This window comes from Hyaena hyaena, unplaced genomic scaffold (assembly GCF_003009895.1).
Source record: "Hyaena hyaena isolate Hyena2069 unplaced genomic scaffold, ASM300989v1 scaffold_554, whole genome shotgun sequence".
NCBI classification, from domain to species: Eukaryota; Metazoa; Chordata; class Mammalia; order Carnivora; family Hyaenidae; genus Hyaena; species Hyaena hyaena.
This window is the reverse complement of record NW_024081187.1, coordinates 848,263-865,579: the sequence shown is the minus strand read 5'-3', so window position 1 is coordinate 865,579 and position 17,317 is coordinate 848,263. Positions and strand designations below refer to the sequence as shown.

Sequence of the window (17,317 nt, the reverse complement as noted above, 5' to 3'; positions counted from 1 at the left end):
ATCATTTTCAACTGATCATAGTAGTGGTTAGTTCTGATAGTGCATGTGAAATATATTGAATTGTGCAATTCATCAGGGTGTAATTGTAATAATTTAGAGCTGAAAACAAACTTTATTTAATGATAGGAAACTCTTAAAGGAATTTTTATTAAGTATTTTCTGTTGTGTTCTCTTTTTAAATAAAATGTGTATCACGATGGATTAAAAATTGGCAAAATATATAACAAAAAGTAAAGAGTGAATAATTAAGGATGGTTTAAAAATTTTCTTCTTTTTCAAAACTAACTTTCTATTGCAGATGTGTATTATTTTTAGAATAAGAAAAAATAACTTATTTGTTAGGTTAATCAGACCTATGTATCTGCTTAGATTTCTAAACACCTGTGGCAAAAAAAAAATCTAAAAAAACATAATCCATTTCACACATGCATCATTTAAAACATAGTTGCTTTTGTTCAGAGTCTCTGATCCCCATTCCGTGGCCTAATGTGTACCACAGATGGGTCGTACTGAGCCAAGAGGCTTATGGGGCAGTGGAATGGCCCCTGGGCTGCTTGAATCCTGGATTGTGAGCCTCTCTTCCTTCAATTTCCCTGTGCTGCACACATACTATTTTCTATGGGGTCTATACCAGGACAAACGGTTGCAACACATTAGCTAGATTTCTATATATACATATAAAAATGTATGTATATATATATTTGTAATCTTCAAACGCTAAGAATATGGCCAATTTGGCTGACATTTTAGTTAATAAAATAGGTTAAAACAAGTTTACTATGTAAAAATTCCTACTTAATAATTTTCTTACTCTGTCCAGACAATCAAATCCCTTTCTGTCTTTTCTTCATTACCTCATTAAAAAAATAATTAAAAATAATTAAAAAATAATTTATCAACTGTTTCTATGTGGTGAGAATTGCTTATTGGTAAATTGTAATTTGACCCAGAATGAAATTTAGTGCTTATGGGCAGGTGTAGCTTCTAAAATAAAAGGGGTTGTTTGTCTCTAGACTTTGTTGCAGGAGAAGGATCAAATAATCAAGAAAGAATCATGGAAGACCCATAGGATATAGAGGTGAGTCCCACTCTCCTGACTATGGCCCCCTGCCTGTCCATTATAAGATCTGAGAAGCTATACTTTGTATTCACACACTATTCCCTGTTAACTTACATGGTAGTAACATTTTAAAATGTAAATATTGATGGGGGGGGAGAGGGGATGGGCATGGAGGAGGGCACTTGTGGGGATGAGCACTGAGTGTTATGTGGAAACTAATTTGACAATAAACCATTAGAAAAAAAATAAAATGTAAATATTGAGAAAGAGAAAACCCATCTCTTATTCCCAGCTACACTGTCAGATTCATCCCTGCCATTGATTTTAGTACATGCAGTTCCGTAAAATAAAGCTCATAGGTGTGATCTTCCTCAAATTATTGTGCTAAGTGTTAGAAGCAATGACCATATTTTGCAGTGAAAATTCCATTTAAAAAAAATGACTTATAAATAATGTAAGTTTTAAGAGATTGTCCACTGCAGTATCTCCAGGATTGTCCACATGCGGTTTACCATGTCAGCCACCAAATAGATATTTGTTACATAAATAATGTTCTTTGGCCTTCCCGTGTATCATATGGTTTACAATCTGGCACAATTTTTTTTAAGTTTATTTATTTATTTTGAGAGAGAGAGTGTGCACAAGCAGGAGAGGGGCAGAGAGAGAGGGATAGAGAGAATCCTAAGCAGACTCTGTGCTGTTAGCACAGAGCCCAATGTGGGGCTCAATCCCATGAACTGTGAGATCATGACCTGAACTGATATCAAGAGTTAGATGGTTGACTGACTGAGGCATCCTGCACCTCAATCTGGCATGATTTTTTATATGTACCCATCTGTTTCCCAACAGTAGACAGTAAGAACTGAGGAAGGAAAATGTCTATTGTGTACAACATCATGTTCCTACATCCTGGTGATACCTATGTGCACAAAGTTGAATGAATTAAAGAGAGGCCCATGTTGTATCTTACTCGTCTATCATCCTAAGTAATTAATTATACAAGCATAAGCCTTGATTCCTATTTGATTAAGAATATGCTTGGAACAATGCAGATTGACTTATTGCTCTGTTGAACTAAGACAGTGCTGTAGCAACTGAACCGGGCCTGTGCAAACTTGTCTATCGCTTATTTTTTCTGTGTAATAATTTCTGAAAATATGTTTCAGTTATTTTGAAGAATACGTCTGTCTCTCACAGCAGGGAGATTAGGTTCATTTGGTGCTAGAGAAGCTGGAATCTGAGAGAAAGTGAGTCTACTGCTCATTTTAGGTTAATTTTTTTTCCTGTAAAATACCGTAGAGGACCTAAGATTAGTAGGAGAGCAGCTGGCAGGATTTAGAGGAATCTCACTGAGCTCAATATTCTTCCTTTAGAGCAAACTCAGGTATAGAGTACCAGATCCTGTTCTTCCTCACTAGGTGGACTGAACTCTGCCCCCCTCCCAGCAACAAAATCAGACACACTAGAATTCACATTCTTGCTCTGTTCTTTACTAATTGTTTAACTCAGGCAAGTTACTTACTGCTCTGAGCCTTAGTTCCTTATTTGTCAAATGCAGATGGCAATAGGAGTGTGTACCCTGTATGATTCTAGTGGGGATTAGATTATGTATTTATTTATATATATATATGTGTTTATATATATATATATATAATGTTTAATGAGGATTATTTCTATTATCTCTAATCCTTGTTATAAATTAGTACAGAGCCATAATAGGTAGATACTTTATGTGTGGTAGTAGCAATTAATAGCATTTCAACCACTGATGAGAATAGAAGAAACGAAGCTATACTCTCATGTTGACTTACCCTCTGTTGTTCAGTTTCCTTATTATAAAATGGAGATCAAAACATTTCATAGTTAAATTTATTATTAAAAAATAAAATATATATATGTAAATAATCAGCTTATGAATGACAATTATTGTGCTTTATTTTTCTACTCCTGTTTCTGAGCGTGGCCTCATGACTCCCCTAGAGAAGTGAGTCGATTGGTAACTCTGGTTCCAAGGAGGATGCACTTCCTTCCTTTTCTCCTGAGATCTGTACCTCCCCTTCTGCATCCTTATGGAGCACTGCACCTTCATAATGTGGAGCCCCAAACACATAGGCAACATTCATTATCTCTTTCACTGATCCCCATAAAGAGAAATGGAGAGGCCTCGGTCTTATTTCAATAAAAATCAGGGGCTGAAAATATTAAATGAGTGTTAGTTTTCAAGGTGGTCAACTGGTGATACTGTATATATATTTTAAGGGATAAAAAACTATCTTTAAAAAGTGATATACTATATTGATGTGTCATAGATACTCAATAAATCGTACTGAATTGAATTACAATTAATTTTAAGTAGTATTTTAATTAAACAGTGTATTTTTTAAATTAATTAGTTTTGTAGACTGACATGCTGTTTGACTATTAATTCTTATGCCAAGCATTACATGGCACTTTTAAGAAGTATGCCTATGCACACTATAAAAAAAATAACTTGAGAGCCACAATGTCTGCCCTTAAAAGTTTTAAAATATTTTAACTGTATATTACCCTGAGGATCTTCGAGACAGCAGGAAAGGCACAGCATTGTTGTCAAATTGATGAGTCAGACAATGGACACAGTGGAACATGTAAGGCACTATTCAAAATGCTCAGTGTTGCTGTTGAGAATGATCTATGATTGTGATTAATTGCTTTTGAAAGTTTGATCAAAATTGATCTGTCCAGTTTTCTGGCACTGGCTGTTGGATGTCAAATCTCACCCTAGAATTACATAAATCAATTTACCCTGGACTTCTGTAAAAATTGGGAGTAGAAAGATAGAAGTAATTTCTGAGTTGTCAGTGACTGATGGATGTTCTGATTTCACAGTTTTAGTAAAGAAAAGGTCTTACCGTAGCTGTCATAGGCATCCTCACTTACTCCATGACCGTAGTCATAGTATTCAGGCACACTGCAACAGATTTAGACAGCAATCAATGCTACTGTAATCAGGGGGAATCAACCCAGAAACTCATATGGAATTTGAAAGCAAAATGTGTGCTAAAGTAATATCCCAAGAACCTCCAGCATAAAACACAATCCTAAAAAATACTCTGTAGAAACATACAGGTTACTGACAAGGAGTGCTACGATTTTCTCATGCCACCTCAGAACCTCTTTATCTCTAACTTCCAATTTTATAAATCAAATTTCCCTTAAAACACAAGTATCATACTTCAAAATTTGTCAAGAGGAAAGTTATAAAGGTCTATTTCCAAGAAAAAGTGCTATATAAGATGACAATCTGGTCAACCATGTATGGCTTTTAATGCTGTTACCTTAAGAAATGTGCATCAATTTCATCTTTACTTCCAAACACTGAAATTATATTTATTCTCCCCTCTAGCCCTTCCACAGAATGTCCATGAACTTCTCAAATATATAAGCCATTTACTTTTACTTAATACTTTGCTAGATGCTTCTGTGTTTCAATAACTGACAAGAAGGTGCCCTTTCTTCATCTCTTACTCAACTTACAAGCTTCCCCCACTACACTTGTCATCTCGCTGCAGTGCTCCCTGGTGTAAGGCACCATTCTCATTAGCATCCAAGCCTTTCATTATCTCTCATCCCCCAAAAAGTCCTCCCTCACCCCCACATCTCCTAACAGCGACTTGCCCTTTCTCTGCCCTGTTACAGCAAAATTTCTTAAAAAGAGGCAGCTGTTCACTGTTTTCACTGCTTCTCTTTTCCATATGCTTTTGAAGATATTCCAATCAGGCTGTTGTCTCCACTGAAATAGCTCTTGTCAATATCCTGACATTTTCAAATCCAGTGGTCAAGACGTGGTCTTCATTTTATATTAGCACCACTTAACACAGTCAGCCATTTCCTGCTCCTTCAGCCATTTCAGTTGTTTCTGAGACGTCCTCAGAATAAATAATAACTACTTATATTAATATATTCACATTTATATTTATAATTTATGATGTACAATATTTTTCCCCTCATATAAGCTCTTTCATTTTACATCCTCCGCTTGAATCTTCATTTATAACTTCTACATTATATAATAAATTTATCAATAATGTCAAAATTACTAATTCTTTTTAAGTACAGTAAAACCTTGGACTGCGAGTAACTTGTTCTGCGAGTGTTCCACATGACAAGCAAACATTTCTAATAAATTTTAACTCGATAAAATTGCAAGCGATGTCTTGCAATATGAGTAGTACGTGATGCCAAATGTCACATGATCACATGTGAGCCAATGGTTCGTTTTTCTCTCTCTACCTGTCGGATTGTGGGTGACCGTCTCCCACACTCGGATGCTCAGCCTCAGGCCATAGTGTTTGACTGAAATCAGTGATTTTTCAGAACATTGGAAGGTGCCCAGAACTAGCACTAGTGTATTTTTTTGTCACTTCAAAGCACATACAGACAGTCCTTTGCTTTTCCATACAAGAGGAAGCTTAGGAATGCTTTGCTTCATTCTAGGTCAGGCTGCCTGCAGATATAGACCCTTTCCTCTGCTGCCTATTGCCAATGACATTAAATACAGTGTATGACAAGAGTTCATTAATACTGTACTGTAGTCAACATCCATGTGACTAAATACAGTGGCCCCCATGCAGAAAAAGATCCATTGAACCAACAGATAGCAATGATTCCATTTGTGATAGTGAAAGTCGTCCTACAATAAGGACAACTTTCTCTTCTCTCCCTCACACCAGCCATGACAGTTTTCCAAGATAAGTGAGGGTTAATTTATTTTTCTTTATATTTTGTATTTTCTTTATTATTTTGTATTATATTATAGTACTATAATCATTTTTATATGAATATTTTTGGGTTGTGGAATAAATCTGAGTTTCCATTATTTCTTAATGGGAAATTCGCTTTGAATACAAGTGTTTTGGATTACAAGCATGTTACTGGAACTAGTTACGCTCGCGAATCAAGGTTTTACTGTACTTTGGGATATTCAGATTTTCGCTTATCTTTACCTGGGAAGCAACACCTCCATACATAAAATAACCCTCTTCCCCAAGTATTAAATAAAAAGCAGAGACTTTAACCTTTGGAATTCCAGCCCCTCTAAGAATTTCATTAAATCTATGGGTCACTGGTCCAGCTATGAAGTGTGGCAAGAAAATGGCTTAAGTTCAAAGACCAAATTATATAAGGGCTGAGGGTGGGCCACAGATATCAAAGGGTTAGGTTGAAAAGAAAGATAGAAAGGCCTAAAATTTTTGTGGCTGTCATTATCTCTCAAGGCACTCTCGTAGGTCTCATATTGAATACTTCAGATTTCATTGATAGTAAGGAAAGAGAAGCAAAAAAGAAAATACAAGTGTATGCATTAGAAATGAAAATGAGAGACAGAGAAGTTTGGCCCTTTTTCTCTTTCTGGGAGGCAACTGAGAAATCACTAATTCAGTTTTAGTATAAAGTAGTTAGGAAAAAGAACATTACTGAGTGCGGCCTTCATTGCCCAGAATATGTATACACAAATTATCTAGGAAAAAAGTATGGTAGTATGTGTTTCTTCCCATTTTTGAGATTATAAAAGTCTAAGGCCATTGACTAGTGGCTGGATATTTCTCTCTTCTTTCACATACTTAACAGAAGCGATACAGCCTCAATGAGAATCCTCATGCATGTGTTGCAAATTCCTGAAAGTTGTTACATTGATTCCCTGGATGATCAAGAGAGGACAGTCATGAGAATATGATTTAACAAACAGCATTCCCCTTTATATGGTTGGAGAGAAAATGAGGGCGTTGACAGCAGCTTCTCTCTCCCTTTGTCACAATCAATAATGTTTCCTTGAAAAAAAACAAAAAACAAAAAAACTATGTTTCCCAAAGTGCTGTATGAAGACCACCAGCTCCAAACACTGTGTAGTGGCATTACTATATTTCTCATTGGATTTCAATTATAATTTTTAATGTTTATTTATTTATTATTTTGAGAGAGAGAGAGTTAGTGGTGGAGGGGCAGAGAGAGAGAGGGAGAGAGAGAATCCTAAGAAGGCTCTGTGCTCCGCCTGGAGCTTGACATGGGGCTCGATCTCATGACTGTGAGATCATAACCTGAGCTGAAATCACGAGTCAGACGATTAACCAACTGAGCCACCCAGGCACCACTCAGTTTTTAATTTTAATTGATGAAGGTAAAGGACAGGAAAAAGAAAGTAGTGAGAGAGACCATGACAAAGAAACTACAGTTATTGCCTGTTGTAAATGATACATACACATCAAGAGGGAGTTTTAACTTTTAGCTGCTCTAAAAAGGGGAAAGTAGAACATACCAGATATTTGTAAAATAAAGGATAATGCAAAATAACAAATAATAAGCATAGTGGACTCTGTAAGAGTCCATATCTTTGCTTGTCTGAACATTACTTTTCATTTCTTCCTTAGGAAAACATTTTGTATGGACAAATGGTTGCACTGCGAATAAATACATTTCTCAGCTATCCTTACAACTAGATGTGCCTTTGTGGCTAAGTCAGGAAACACGGGATTTGCACACAAGTGAGAGTGGCCACCCTGAGTTTCTTTCTAGTTTACTGACAAGCTCCTCATCTTGGACTTGTGCAGTCATCTCCTTCGTTGGTAGAATGCACTCAAAGTAATGACCTGGCAGCTACCATGCAAATAAAGACTGTGCCTTGGGAAGGCATGGAAAGCAACATGGGAGGAACTTCTGCCTCTAAGTGGTTCTGTGGGAGAAGACTTACTGTAAACCACTGCCTACTTCAGGGACTGTTGTGGGTAAAAAATATTTTTTATCTTGTTTGAGCCACTGAACTTTGAATCTCTGTCACAACAATTAGTCAAATAAATGAGTATGTAGAAGTGTCGAACTGCCATTAAAATCCCAAAATACTGGGCATTAGCTAAGTGGGAGAATGTAAGGAAAAAAATATAGTAGGGAAGAAAGCTAATAGGCCTTGTTATGCCATTGGCCATGAACTTGGAACAGTAGGGTACAGGTCTACATAAATTTTGACACTACAGGAAAAAAGCTGAACAATGCCCAAATGTTCTTCATCCTGCTGCTTTTAGAAAGGCTTACAAAAGTCATGAGCTTAAATAAGAATGGGCCATTTTTCCAGAAGAAACAGAAGTGAATAGAATTGTGCTAAGGGAAGTTATTTCTGCCTGATTTATGTAGCAGTTCTATAATTTAAATTGAAAGAGTGTTCAGAAATTTGTGGTTTGGCAGGATTGGAGAAGTCAGCTGTTTCTGTATGCCAATAGGAAGATATAATGAGGGGGGCATTTGTTGCTCAAAAATGCCCTCACCTTTTCCCGTTAGACTTTACCATCATGTATGATCCCTAGAACATTCCTCAGGTTCCTGAACATGTACACACATGCTGGCTTTAAAAATTGTGAAGTCCCCAATGAGGGCACACTATACTTGACTCAATGCCGATGTGGCTATGGATTAAGACCATTTATCCATTAGGATAAAGAAGAACCTTCTAGTAAATCTGGTATAAGCTCCAGAAAAAAAAAACAAAAAACAAAAAACAACAAAAAAAACCAAACAAACAAAAATAGCCCACAAGGTTGCCAGGTGCACTAACCAAAAAACTTATTTCAATGTGGTAGCTTAGGTGTCTTTTATTGTTGCTTGGCAGGATTTTATAATTGTTATTGCCTATGGAGCCTTCAGTGTTTCCCAGTGAAAGTTTCTATCATGGTGATTCTGTTCCTTTTCCACCAGTTTATATTGGGTATAATGTATGGGGAAGAAAGCTGAGAGCAGCAAAGATAATCTGCTTATCATTTTATAGGTTGTCAGACTTCGAAGAACCATATCGAGACCTTGTGCAGTTCTGTATATTTCCCAGAGATTCTGGATATTGAGCTGGCAGCAGTCATTGGAATTGAACTTGGATTTTCTCTCTTGGGTAGTAGGTAGGTATCTATGTTTGTTTTAATGAGAAGAATGGTATTCATTTGTATATGCATAGCTAGAGGGTTGGACATAAAAGACTTCTAGTTGTTCCCCTATAAATCCATTTGTCTCTTGCATAAGAAAGACTGACCATCTCAGGATTATATTTCTTAGCATAGATGCAGAGTGATGTGTAAAAATGTTTTTAATGATCTGCATAAAAGTAAATTCCTTTGTCCTCTACTTCCTTTCAACTTTTATGTAACTGACAGGAAATGTGAATAACTTGAAACCATTTTGGAAAACTGTGTTAATGATGGTAGGGTGAACCAAATCTTTTGTCTCCCAAAATTTATATGTTGAAATCTTAACTCCCCATGTGATAGTGTTAGGATGTGGAACTTTTGGGAAGTAATTAGATCATGAGGGTTCAGCACTTATCAATGAGATTAGTGCTCTTGAAAGAGAGACCCCAGAGAGCTCTCATGTTCTTTCTTCACCATGTGAGGATACAACAAGAAGACAGAAGTCTACAACCCAGAATAGATTTCTCAGAACCCAAACCCAACTATGCTGGCATCTTGAAAAGGAAATTCCAGCCTCCAGGACTTTAGGAAATAAATTTCTTTTTTATAAGCCACCCCATGTATGGCACTGTGTTATAGCAGCCCAAACTAGGACAGATGGCTTCCTAGTAGCTTGGAATCCCTCAATGATGCCATGAAGCAGAGCTCACCTACTTGTGCATGTCTATTATATGCGAGGGAGATAAACTTTTCTCTTGTTTAGGCCACTGAATTATGGATCTTCTTACTAAGGAAGCTGTACCACATATCCTAAATAATATGTTGGTAATTAAAGCAATCCCTTGAAGATAAACAGGCATCCAGTATATATTTGTGGAATAAATAAATGATTGAATAAAAGAATTCAAAGAAGACATAATTGTGTTTGAACAGGAATAATCTTAAAATATTTTGCTGTAAATATCTTTATAAAACTTTGTATATGCTTCAGAAGGAATGTCTATAGTGACAGCAATGGGAGCAGTAAAAAAATTATTTTCTGAAATGAATGAAATTCAGATCGAAAACTTAAAAATAATGTAACTGACCAATGCATCTGTGATTTTTATATTATTATCTTATTTTTCAACTTTAAAATCATATATGATTTGGCTAGAGAAAGTAGACTATAGTGTTGGCTCTATGCTTTTCATTTCATTATTTCAGAAAGCTACCATTTCATTACATTGTTTCATTTGTCTGTTCTTAATAATGTTTAAATGTGAGTAAAAGTGAACAGATGAGTTCAGTATAAACACAACCTGATTATTTAATTTTCAGTTCACTGTAATTCCACCATATATTTTATAAAATATAGCTCTCGGCGCGCCTGGGTGGCTTAGTCGGTTAAGCATCTGACTTTCGCTTAGGTCATGATCTCGCGGTTCGCGGGTTCGAGTCCCGCGTCGGGCTCTGTGCTGACTGCCAGCTCAGAGCCTGGAGCCTATTTCAGAGTCTGTATCTCCCTCTCTCTCTGACCCTCCCCTGCTCATGCTGTCTCTCTCTTTCTCCCCTAGAAATAAATAAAAATATTAAAAAAAATTTAAAAAATATAGCTCTCAAGGTATCTAAACACATTGTGACAATTGTGGAAATGTTCATTAAAATTACAATTATTGGTAATTGTCATTAAAATGATAATTATTGGTAATTACTCTGGTGGTTGTAGCATATATAATTTTCCTAGAAATTGGGACATATATAAAATCAAGATATAACATGTTAGCTGCAATGATTCATTAAACAATATGTAATTATTAGTAAGATTGTGCACAACAGTTTGGCCTTTTGATAGCAAGACTGTAGACAGAAATAAATATTTGGGGTATAAAAACGATATATAAAGAAGTGAAGTAAAGGAAGCAGGAAAGATATCAGATTAATTTATTCATGATCAACTGTAAGACTAGAAAGAAAATCAGGTTTGGAAAATTCCAGTCCTTTTTTTGTGGACAGAAGAACATATTACCCTAAATAGACTATGTTAGCAGTTTACTAAGACAACTAAGTGGCAGTGAGCACAACAGACAAAATTAGGATGAAATGTGGTTTCTAGGAAACCAAATAGTATCGTCATCAAAATCAAGCTATTTTTCCAAGCAAGTTTTTAGTGTGGCCACCTGTGACATAACAACACATTTCTATAGTGCTTCACAACCTAGCAGTCGATGTCTGTGTTCGTGTGGCGGGAGAAACGACACAGATGGTGGATCAGGCTAGTTCAGAAGCCATCAAGACTAACCAAGCTCATAAAGGAAATACATTGGACGTTCAGTTGTTACAAATAGAGATACTGGCAGTAATATAAATGAAAACTCTGCTCTAGAAGATGTGTTTGTACCATCAAACCAGTTAGACTGGTATAAGTGGAAAAAAAATAGAGGAGGCAGTTTATTAAGAATCCACACTTTGCTTACTTTTCCAACTGTTTACTTTGGTAGGATATAAAAATTACCAGAGATCATTAAACACGTTACAGGTACACCATTGCTCTTTGTGGGCCTCCAAAGATTAAAGCTTCCACATTTATAAGTTCCAGCTGCATTTAGTTTATGCTATGTTGTCTTTCATTTCAACCTTTTTTTGATTCTTGAGTAAGCTGAAGATCTGTGTATACGAAGTAGGACAGATAATTGAGGATGAGTTTTAACTAAAGCTTCATTAATTATTTTCCAAATTGAAGAAACACAAAAAATAGGAAATAATATTTTAGGGGTGCTTGGGTGGTTGTCGGTTAAGCGTCCGACAGCTGACAGCTTAGAGCCTGGAGACTGCTTCAGATTCTGTCTCAGGCTCTCTCTGCCCCTACCCCGCTCACACTGTCTCTGTCTCTCTCAAATATAAATAAACATTAAAATTTTTAAAAATATATAAAGTAATATTTTAGAAGAAGGGATAGAGGGACTTGATTAATGTATTAATATGAAAGATTTATAACTACCCAACTATTTTTAGCAGTTAAGTAAGTAGTCTTAAAATTTGAACTCTTAAAATAAATTGCCCTCCGAAGCATTTATGCTGAAACCTTGTTATGTTGTGCATTTATTCTGTATTTCCAGAAATATTTTTCAAGTAAAGGTAAGTTTACAGCACAGCTCCTACCCTCAAATTGCGAATTGGTAGTTCTTTATTTTTAGATCTACTTATATGATGATTAAATCCTTTTGTTAAGTTTCACAAAGCTCCATGAAAGTGCTACCTACAAAGCTGTAAACCTGGTGAGTAGATTATGATTGCAACACACTGGTATACTTGGAAAAGCAACCAAATGTGCTTGAATTTTGATAACTAATTTGTACAAACAAGTGTTGGCCTCTGAATGCACTGCCATGATTAATACTACAAGTGCATAGAAATGAAGACTCATAATATTTACTGGGCTGCTACCAATTAATCTCAAGGGTTGAGAAGTGAAATATTCTGAATTATTAAAACAGATAGATATAAAACACAATTGTGATACATCCAGTCATAAGGGAAAAGCACAGGAAAGAAAATATATTGTAACTGCTAATTATGAGTGAATCTACTATGTATAGTTTAAAATTGTTAATCTCATGTTTTTAGATTAAAATCACAAATACAAATACCAATACCACTGGAGTTAATAAGAGGTTTAAATATGAAAAATCTGTAGCTTAAATTACTTAACTTCCCTTATGTGTTCATGTTTTATACATTTCATTTTCCATTCAAAATTTTAGAAATTAGTGCTCACATATGTGATCATGTGCTGTTTTGAGAATTCACTATCATTGCAATTATTAGTAAATAAAAACTGGGTGTAAAAATAAGGCATATAAAACACTGAAACTCAACTGCATAACTTATACATTCTCAATTCAGAAATAAATCAAAAAAATTTTTGAATAAACAAAACTTTCTTAAACCTTGAAATATGTTGATCATTTTGTGTGTGTATACTAAAAATATTATATAAAATATTCCTTTTTAATTGTGTACATGATTCAACTAAAATGCAAATACCCTTTTCCATGCTCAGATATCAGCATGGAAGTATTAGCTTTCACAGAGTTCTAAAAAGGGAGAAGATCAGTGCTTTAGATATATATGTATTTCTAAAGTATCTTTGGAATTCCATCAAAATTACATAAATAGATTTAAAATACTTTTGAAATTCATTGATTTCATTCATTCATTCCATCCAACCAATGGTGTTACACACAAAGTGTTGTATTATAGAGTGGCCATATTTGTTTATAAATAGAATATAAATTTGTGTCTTCCAAGACTTACCAGTAAATCAAATACATTGAGCATGAATGGATAGGGAGAGAGAGAGAGAGAGAGAACATAATAATCCCCAGCAGTTATCCTGAACAATTTATTTTGAGAAAGTCAAAAGATGTAAATCTCTCATTCAAAGGTAACTCATTATGAGACAGAACAAGTCCACAGTCCATTCCCGGATCCATTTGGAGGAAATTCAGTATTTCTTATAGAAATGATAGAATACAGAAAAAATGTATTTGAACTGAACATTGAAAGCTGCTATTTTCCATTTTCATTGGCTATGTCATTTTGGACAAATCATTTAATCTCTCTGGACTCCAGTTTCTTTACCTTTAATATGGTAATAATAATAATAATATTTACCTCAAGTATTAATGAGATAACTCGAGACAGCCCCATGATAAGTGCCTAGTACATAGCAGGCACTTAGTAAATATTAATAATGGGTAATTGTCCAATCAATAAAGCCATAGGCATAAAGTTCCCCTTTTTCATATTCATAAAGGTTGAAATGCTGTTAGAGATTTCATCTTCTTGAAATACACTGGAACATAAAATAACCATACATGCCCTCTTAAGTTTCAGTTGATGGTATTTAATGTTCACAGGATGAAATATAGGCTGATTATTCATGAGGGAAGTGACATATTTGTTCTGCTCATAGATTAATGATCAAGATAGATGATCTATATAAGGCATCTAGCATAGAATTATGATCAGCTTTGCAATGATCTACTTTATGGAAAATGGGTATTTTGAGAGTACAACCTCATGCTCCAAATGAGGGAGAAATACATTTAGATATACTTTTGCTTTCTAGATTCAACACTGCACATACATTTCTGAAAATGGTCTATTTTTATACTCTCTTTAATCATTTTTTTTCCAATTCAGCTTGTATTTTTTTGCTTACTTTGACCCTTTATTACATAAATGAAGGGTGAGCAATTTTTAACAAAAACATTAATCTTCTATTTTATTGCATGCAATTATTAGAACATAGCAATTATTTTCTATAAATAAGACCTTCAACTGACTAATTAATTAGGCTCAGTGATACATGACATTATTAAATGAGCTGTTACATGCTTTTGGTACAAATACACAGAAGTTATTGAACCCTAGTTTGAAATGGACATAAATTCCAACTGTATACACATTATTTTTTTTTTGGCTGAATCATAATTCATGAATATCAGTAAGATTTCAGTGCTGTAAACATCAGTATAATTTCTAATTATTTCAGTACTCTAATCTAGTTGACTTTGGGACTGAATTTATTGGTGCAAACTGCACTATGTGTTAATGGTGATTTATATTCTTCCCCATTCAAATTGGAAATGGAATCTCACCTCCATTGCATAATGTTCCAGAACCACTTTTTACTCACTAAAGGATTATTTTCATGTACCAGACTTTGGAAATTTAAATAAATAAAACAAAGTCTGGGGAAAGAACATAAAAATTAATAGCAATGATTCTGTTTTGACAAGTCTTTCTTTATGTGAGGAAACAAAACCACATTCTTCCAGAAACTCTCAATATATACCTAAGGTCAGGTGAGGGTGCATCTCCATGTACCATCATTGTGGCACTCTATGAACTGAATTGTAATTGTGTATTTTCATGTTTCCCTTTTCTCTAATCCCCAGACTGTGAATGGTAATTCTTTAGTATGGCATGCAAGTCCCTTTCGTATCTACATTTTAATGACTATCTAGCCTTTTCCTTATCGCTCCCCTGTTCCCAAACCCTACACCCCGACAGAGTAGAATGTCTCCCAAAATCATGAATCATTTCATGACTCCATTCCCCTGACCATGGTCCTTCAACCTAGATGGAACTTTCTCTACTTCTTCACTAAAGAAGGTATCCACCATCCTCTTGGGGTCTAGCTCAATGGTTGCCTTATTAAAGCATTACCTGGCCTCCCAGGCAAAGTGTTATCCTTCCCCAGTTGCCTTGCTGACATCTTCATGTAGAGTAGCTCTCATTGTATAACAATTTTCTTCAAAATCTGTCTCTTCCTTCAGCACAAAGACTCTTAATACCTAGTGTGCATAAGCGTAATGACATTGTGCTAAAAATACAGATTCCTGATTCTCAGCCTTCAGATTCTCAACTGACCTCAGCAGGGGCCCCAAGACCCGAAGATCTCCAATTTCATTTGCAGGTGTTTCTCATGCACAAGTCCAGGATCATATTTTGTAAATAAATAAATAAATAAAAATAAAAGAAATAGAAAAACATATAAACAAAAGACCAAAAAACAAACTGCACTAATTGTGTATAAATCAACAACTGGGCTATGCCTTTTTTGTTTTGAATATATAGGTACAAAATAGTGACATTCAATGAATGCTTGTTGAGTAAATAAGAGGTTTTAAAATACCCAATAATTTCTTTGGAATAATTTGTACGCTGCCTGACAGTACAGCCATGTAGATTTGTGGCTATGTTTACAACTGTTCTCACAGAATTTTAATTAGTGGCCAATGTCAATTAAGAGATTGCTACTGAACTATGTCCTTGGTACTCTAATTTTATAAAAAAAATTGAAAGTACTTGATTAGGAAATAAAAGATGTGCTAAGAAGTATAGCTAATATTCTGACTTTCAGGATTAGTATTCAAAAAAGTAGTTCAAAATCAACAACAGAAGGCCTCAACAAAAAGGTGAAATGTCACAGAGATAAATGTACACTTCTGCCTTTAGGTTAAAAAAATCAATTGCGAAGATGCAGGATGGTGTGAGAACTGGCTTGACAGAAGTTCATTTAGGAAGAACCCAGGTTTTCAGTAAAGCCCAATGTGACATAGCTACTTAAGAAAACCACATGGTCAGATGATGTTGAAGTGCTTTAAAATAAGAAGCATTAGTATACAGGATGTAACCATGTCATTTCTTTGCACCAGGAAACTCTCATCTTATGTAACATACCTCGAGATCACTGTGCCACACCTTAGGGTGGACATTTGGACAACTGGAGTTGTTTTATAAGAGAACAACTAGCGTATTTAGTGAAATGGAAATAATGATATACCAAGAACAATTGAGGAAAACCATTTCTATGTGAGGACTAACCTTGGATACTAGATGTTACTGTTACAGTAATGTAGCTTAACAAACAATCACAAAATATTAATATCCTATACTAAGAGACAATTGTTTAGGTTGTGTGTTTTTGTTTAGCTAGAGATTTCCCAGAGGCTTGGATCACTTCGGGCTGTGTTCCAAGCTTGGATGGAACTGGGATTGACCTCCTTGAGGTACGGACTCCCCGTGTATTCATTCTGGAGCCCAGACTAAGGGCACAATACGTATCTAGAGAAGTTCTTCTGGCAACAGCAAGAGCAAATGGGAAACACATAGTCCTTTTAATGTATAGGCTCAGATATGGCATTATTCTATTAGTCAAAGCAAGATACAGGATAGTGAGGAGTCAGGCAAACACTCTGATCTTAATGAGAGACACTGAAAAATCACAGAGCAAAAGGTGTGAACATAGGGAGGGGTACAGAATTGTAGTCAAGAATGCATTCTATCACATTCTGATATTGATAGAGGGACATTATCTTCATAAAGAAAGGCTGATATGTGGAACAAAACAACATGTTATGTGTAGTTTCACAAGCTGATTACTGATCAATGTATATAAATGGAGATTACAGGGGAGAATATATTATTTCAGTTTATGAGTTTTCTAATAAGCCGAGGTGTGGACAATATGGCATTACTACAAAGTACCCAGTCCTTGGAATTGGACAGAAATCAGTTTAAACCTTGTGCAGGCCTGGGCAAGGTAAACATTCTGAACCTAGTTTTCTTGTGATCTGAGGATAAGATTGTCTACCTCATATGATAATGTTATAAAGTACCCAGTATAGGCCTCTGCATATAGCAGCTGCTCTGTATTATTTTAGAAATTGTCAAGTGTTTCCTGACTAGCCCTTCACACTCCTCTCTTGCTTCTTTCACACATCTATAATTTGGTCTTACTGAATATTATGTAATATAAATTCAAAAGTACTTATAGTACTTGAAT

General features: G+C 35.3%; 1 protein-coding gene across 1 annotated transcript in view; it reads right to left on the bottom strand.

The window, feature by feature from the left end:
* Positions 1-17,317, bottom strand: part of KHDRBS2 (KH RNA binding domain containing, signal transduction associated 2) — a 580,108-nt gene that overhangs the window by 16,063 nt on the left and 546,728 nt on the right. Inside the window, exon 8 of the mRNA XM_039256034.1 lies at positions 3,952-4,010. Within this exon, the coding sequence (XP_039111965.1) occupies positions 3,952-4,010 (59 nt within the window). The remainder of the gene's footprint in view (positions 1-3,951; positions 4,011-17,317) is intronic.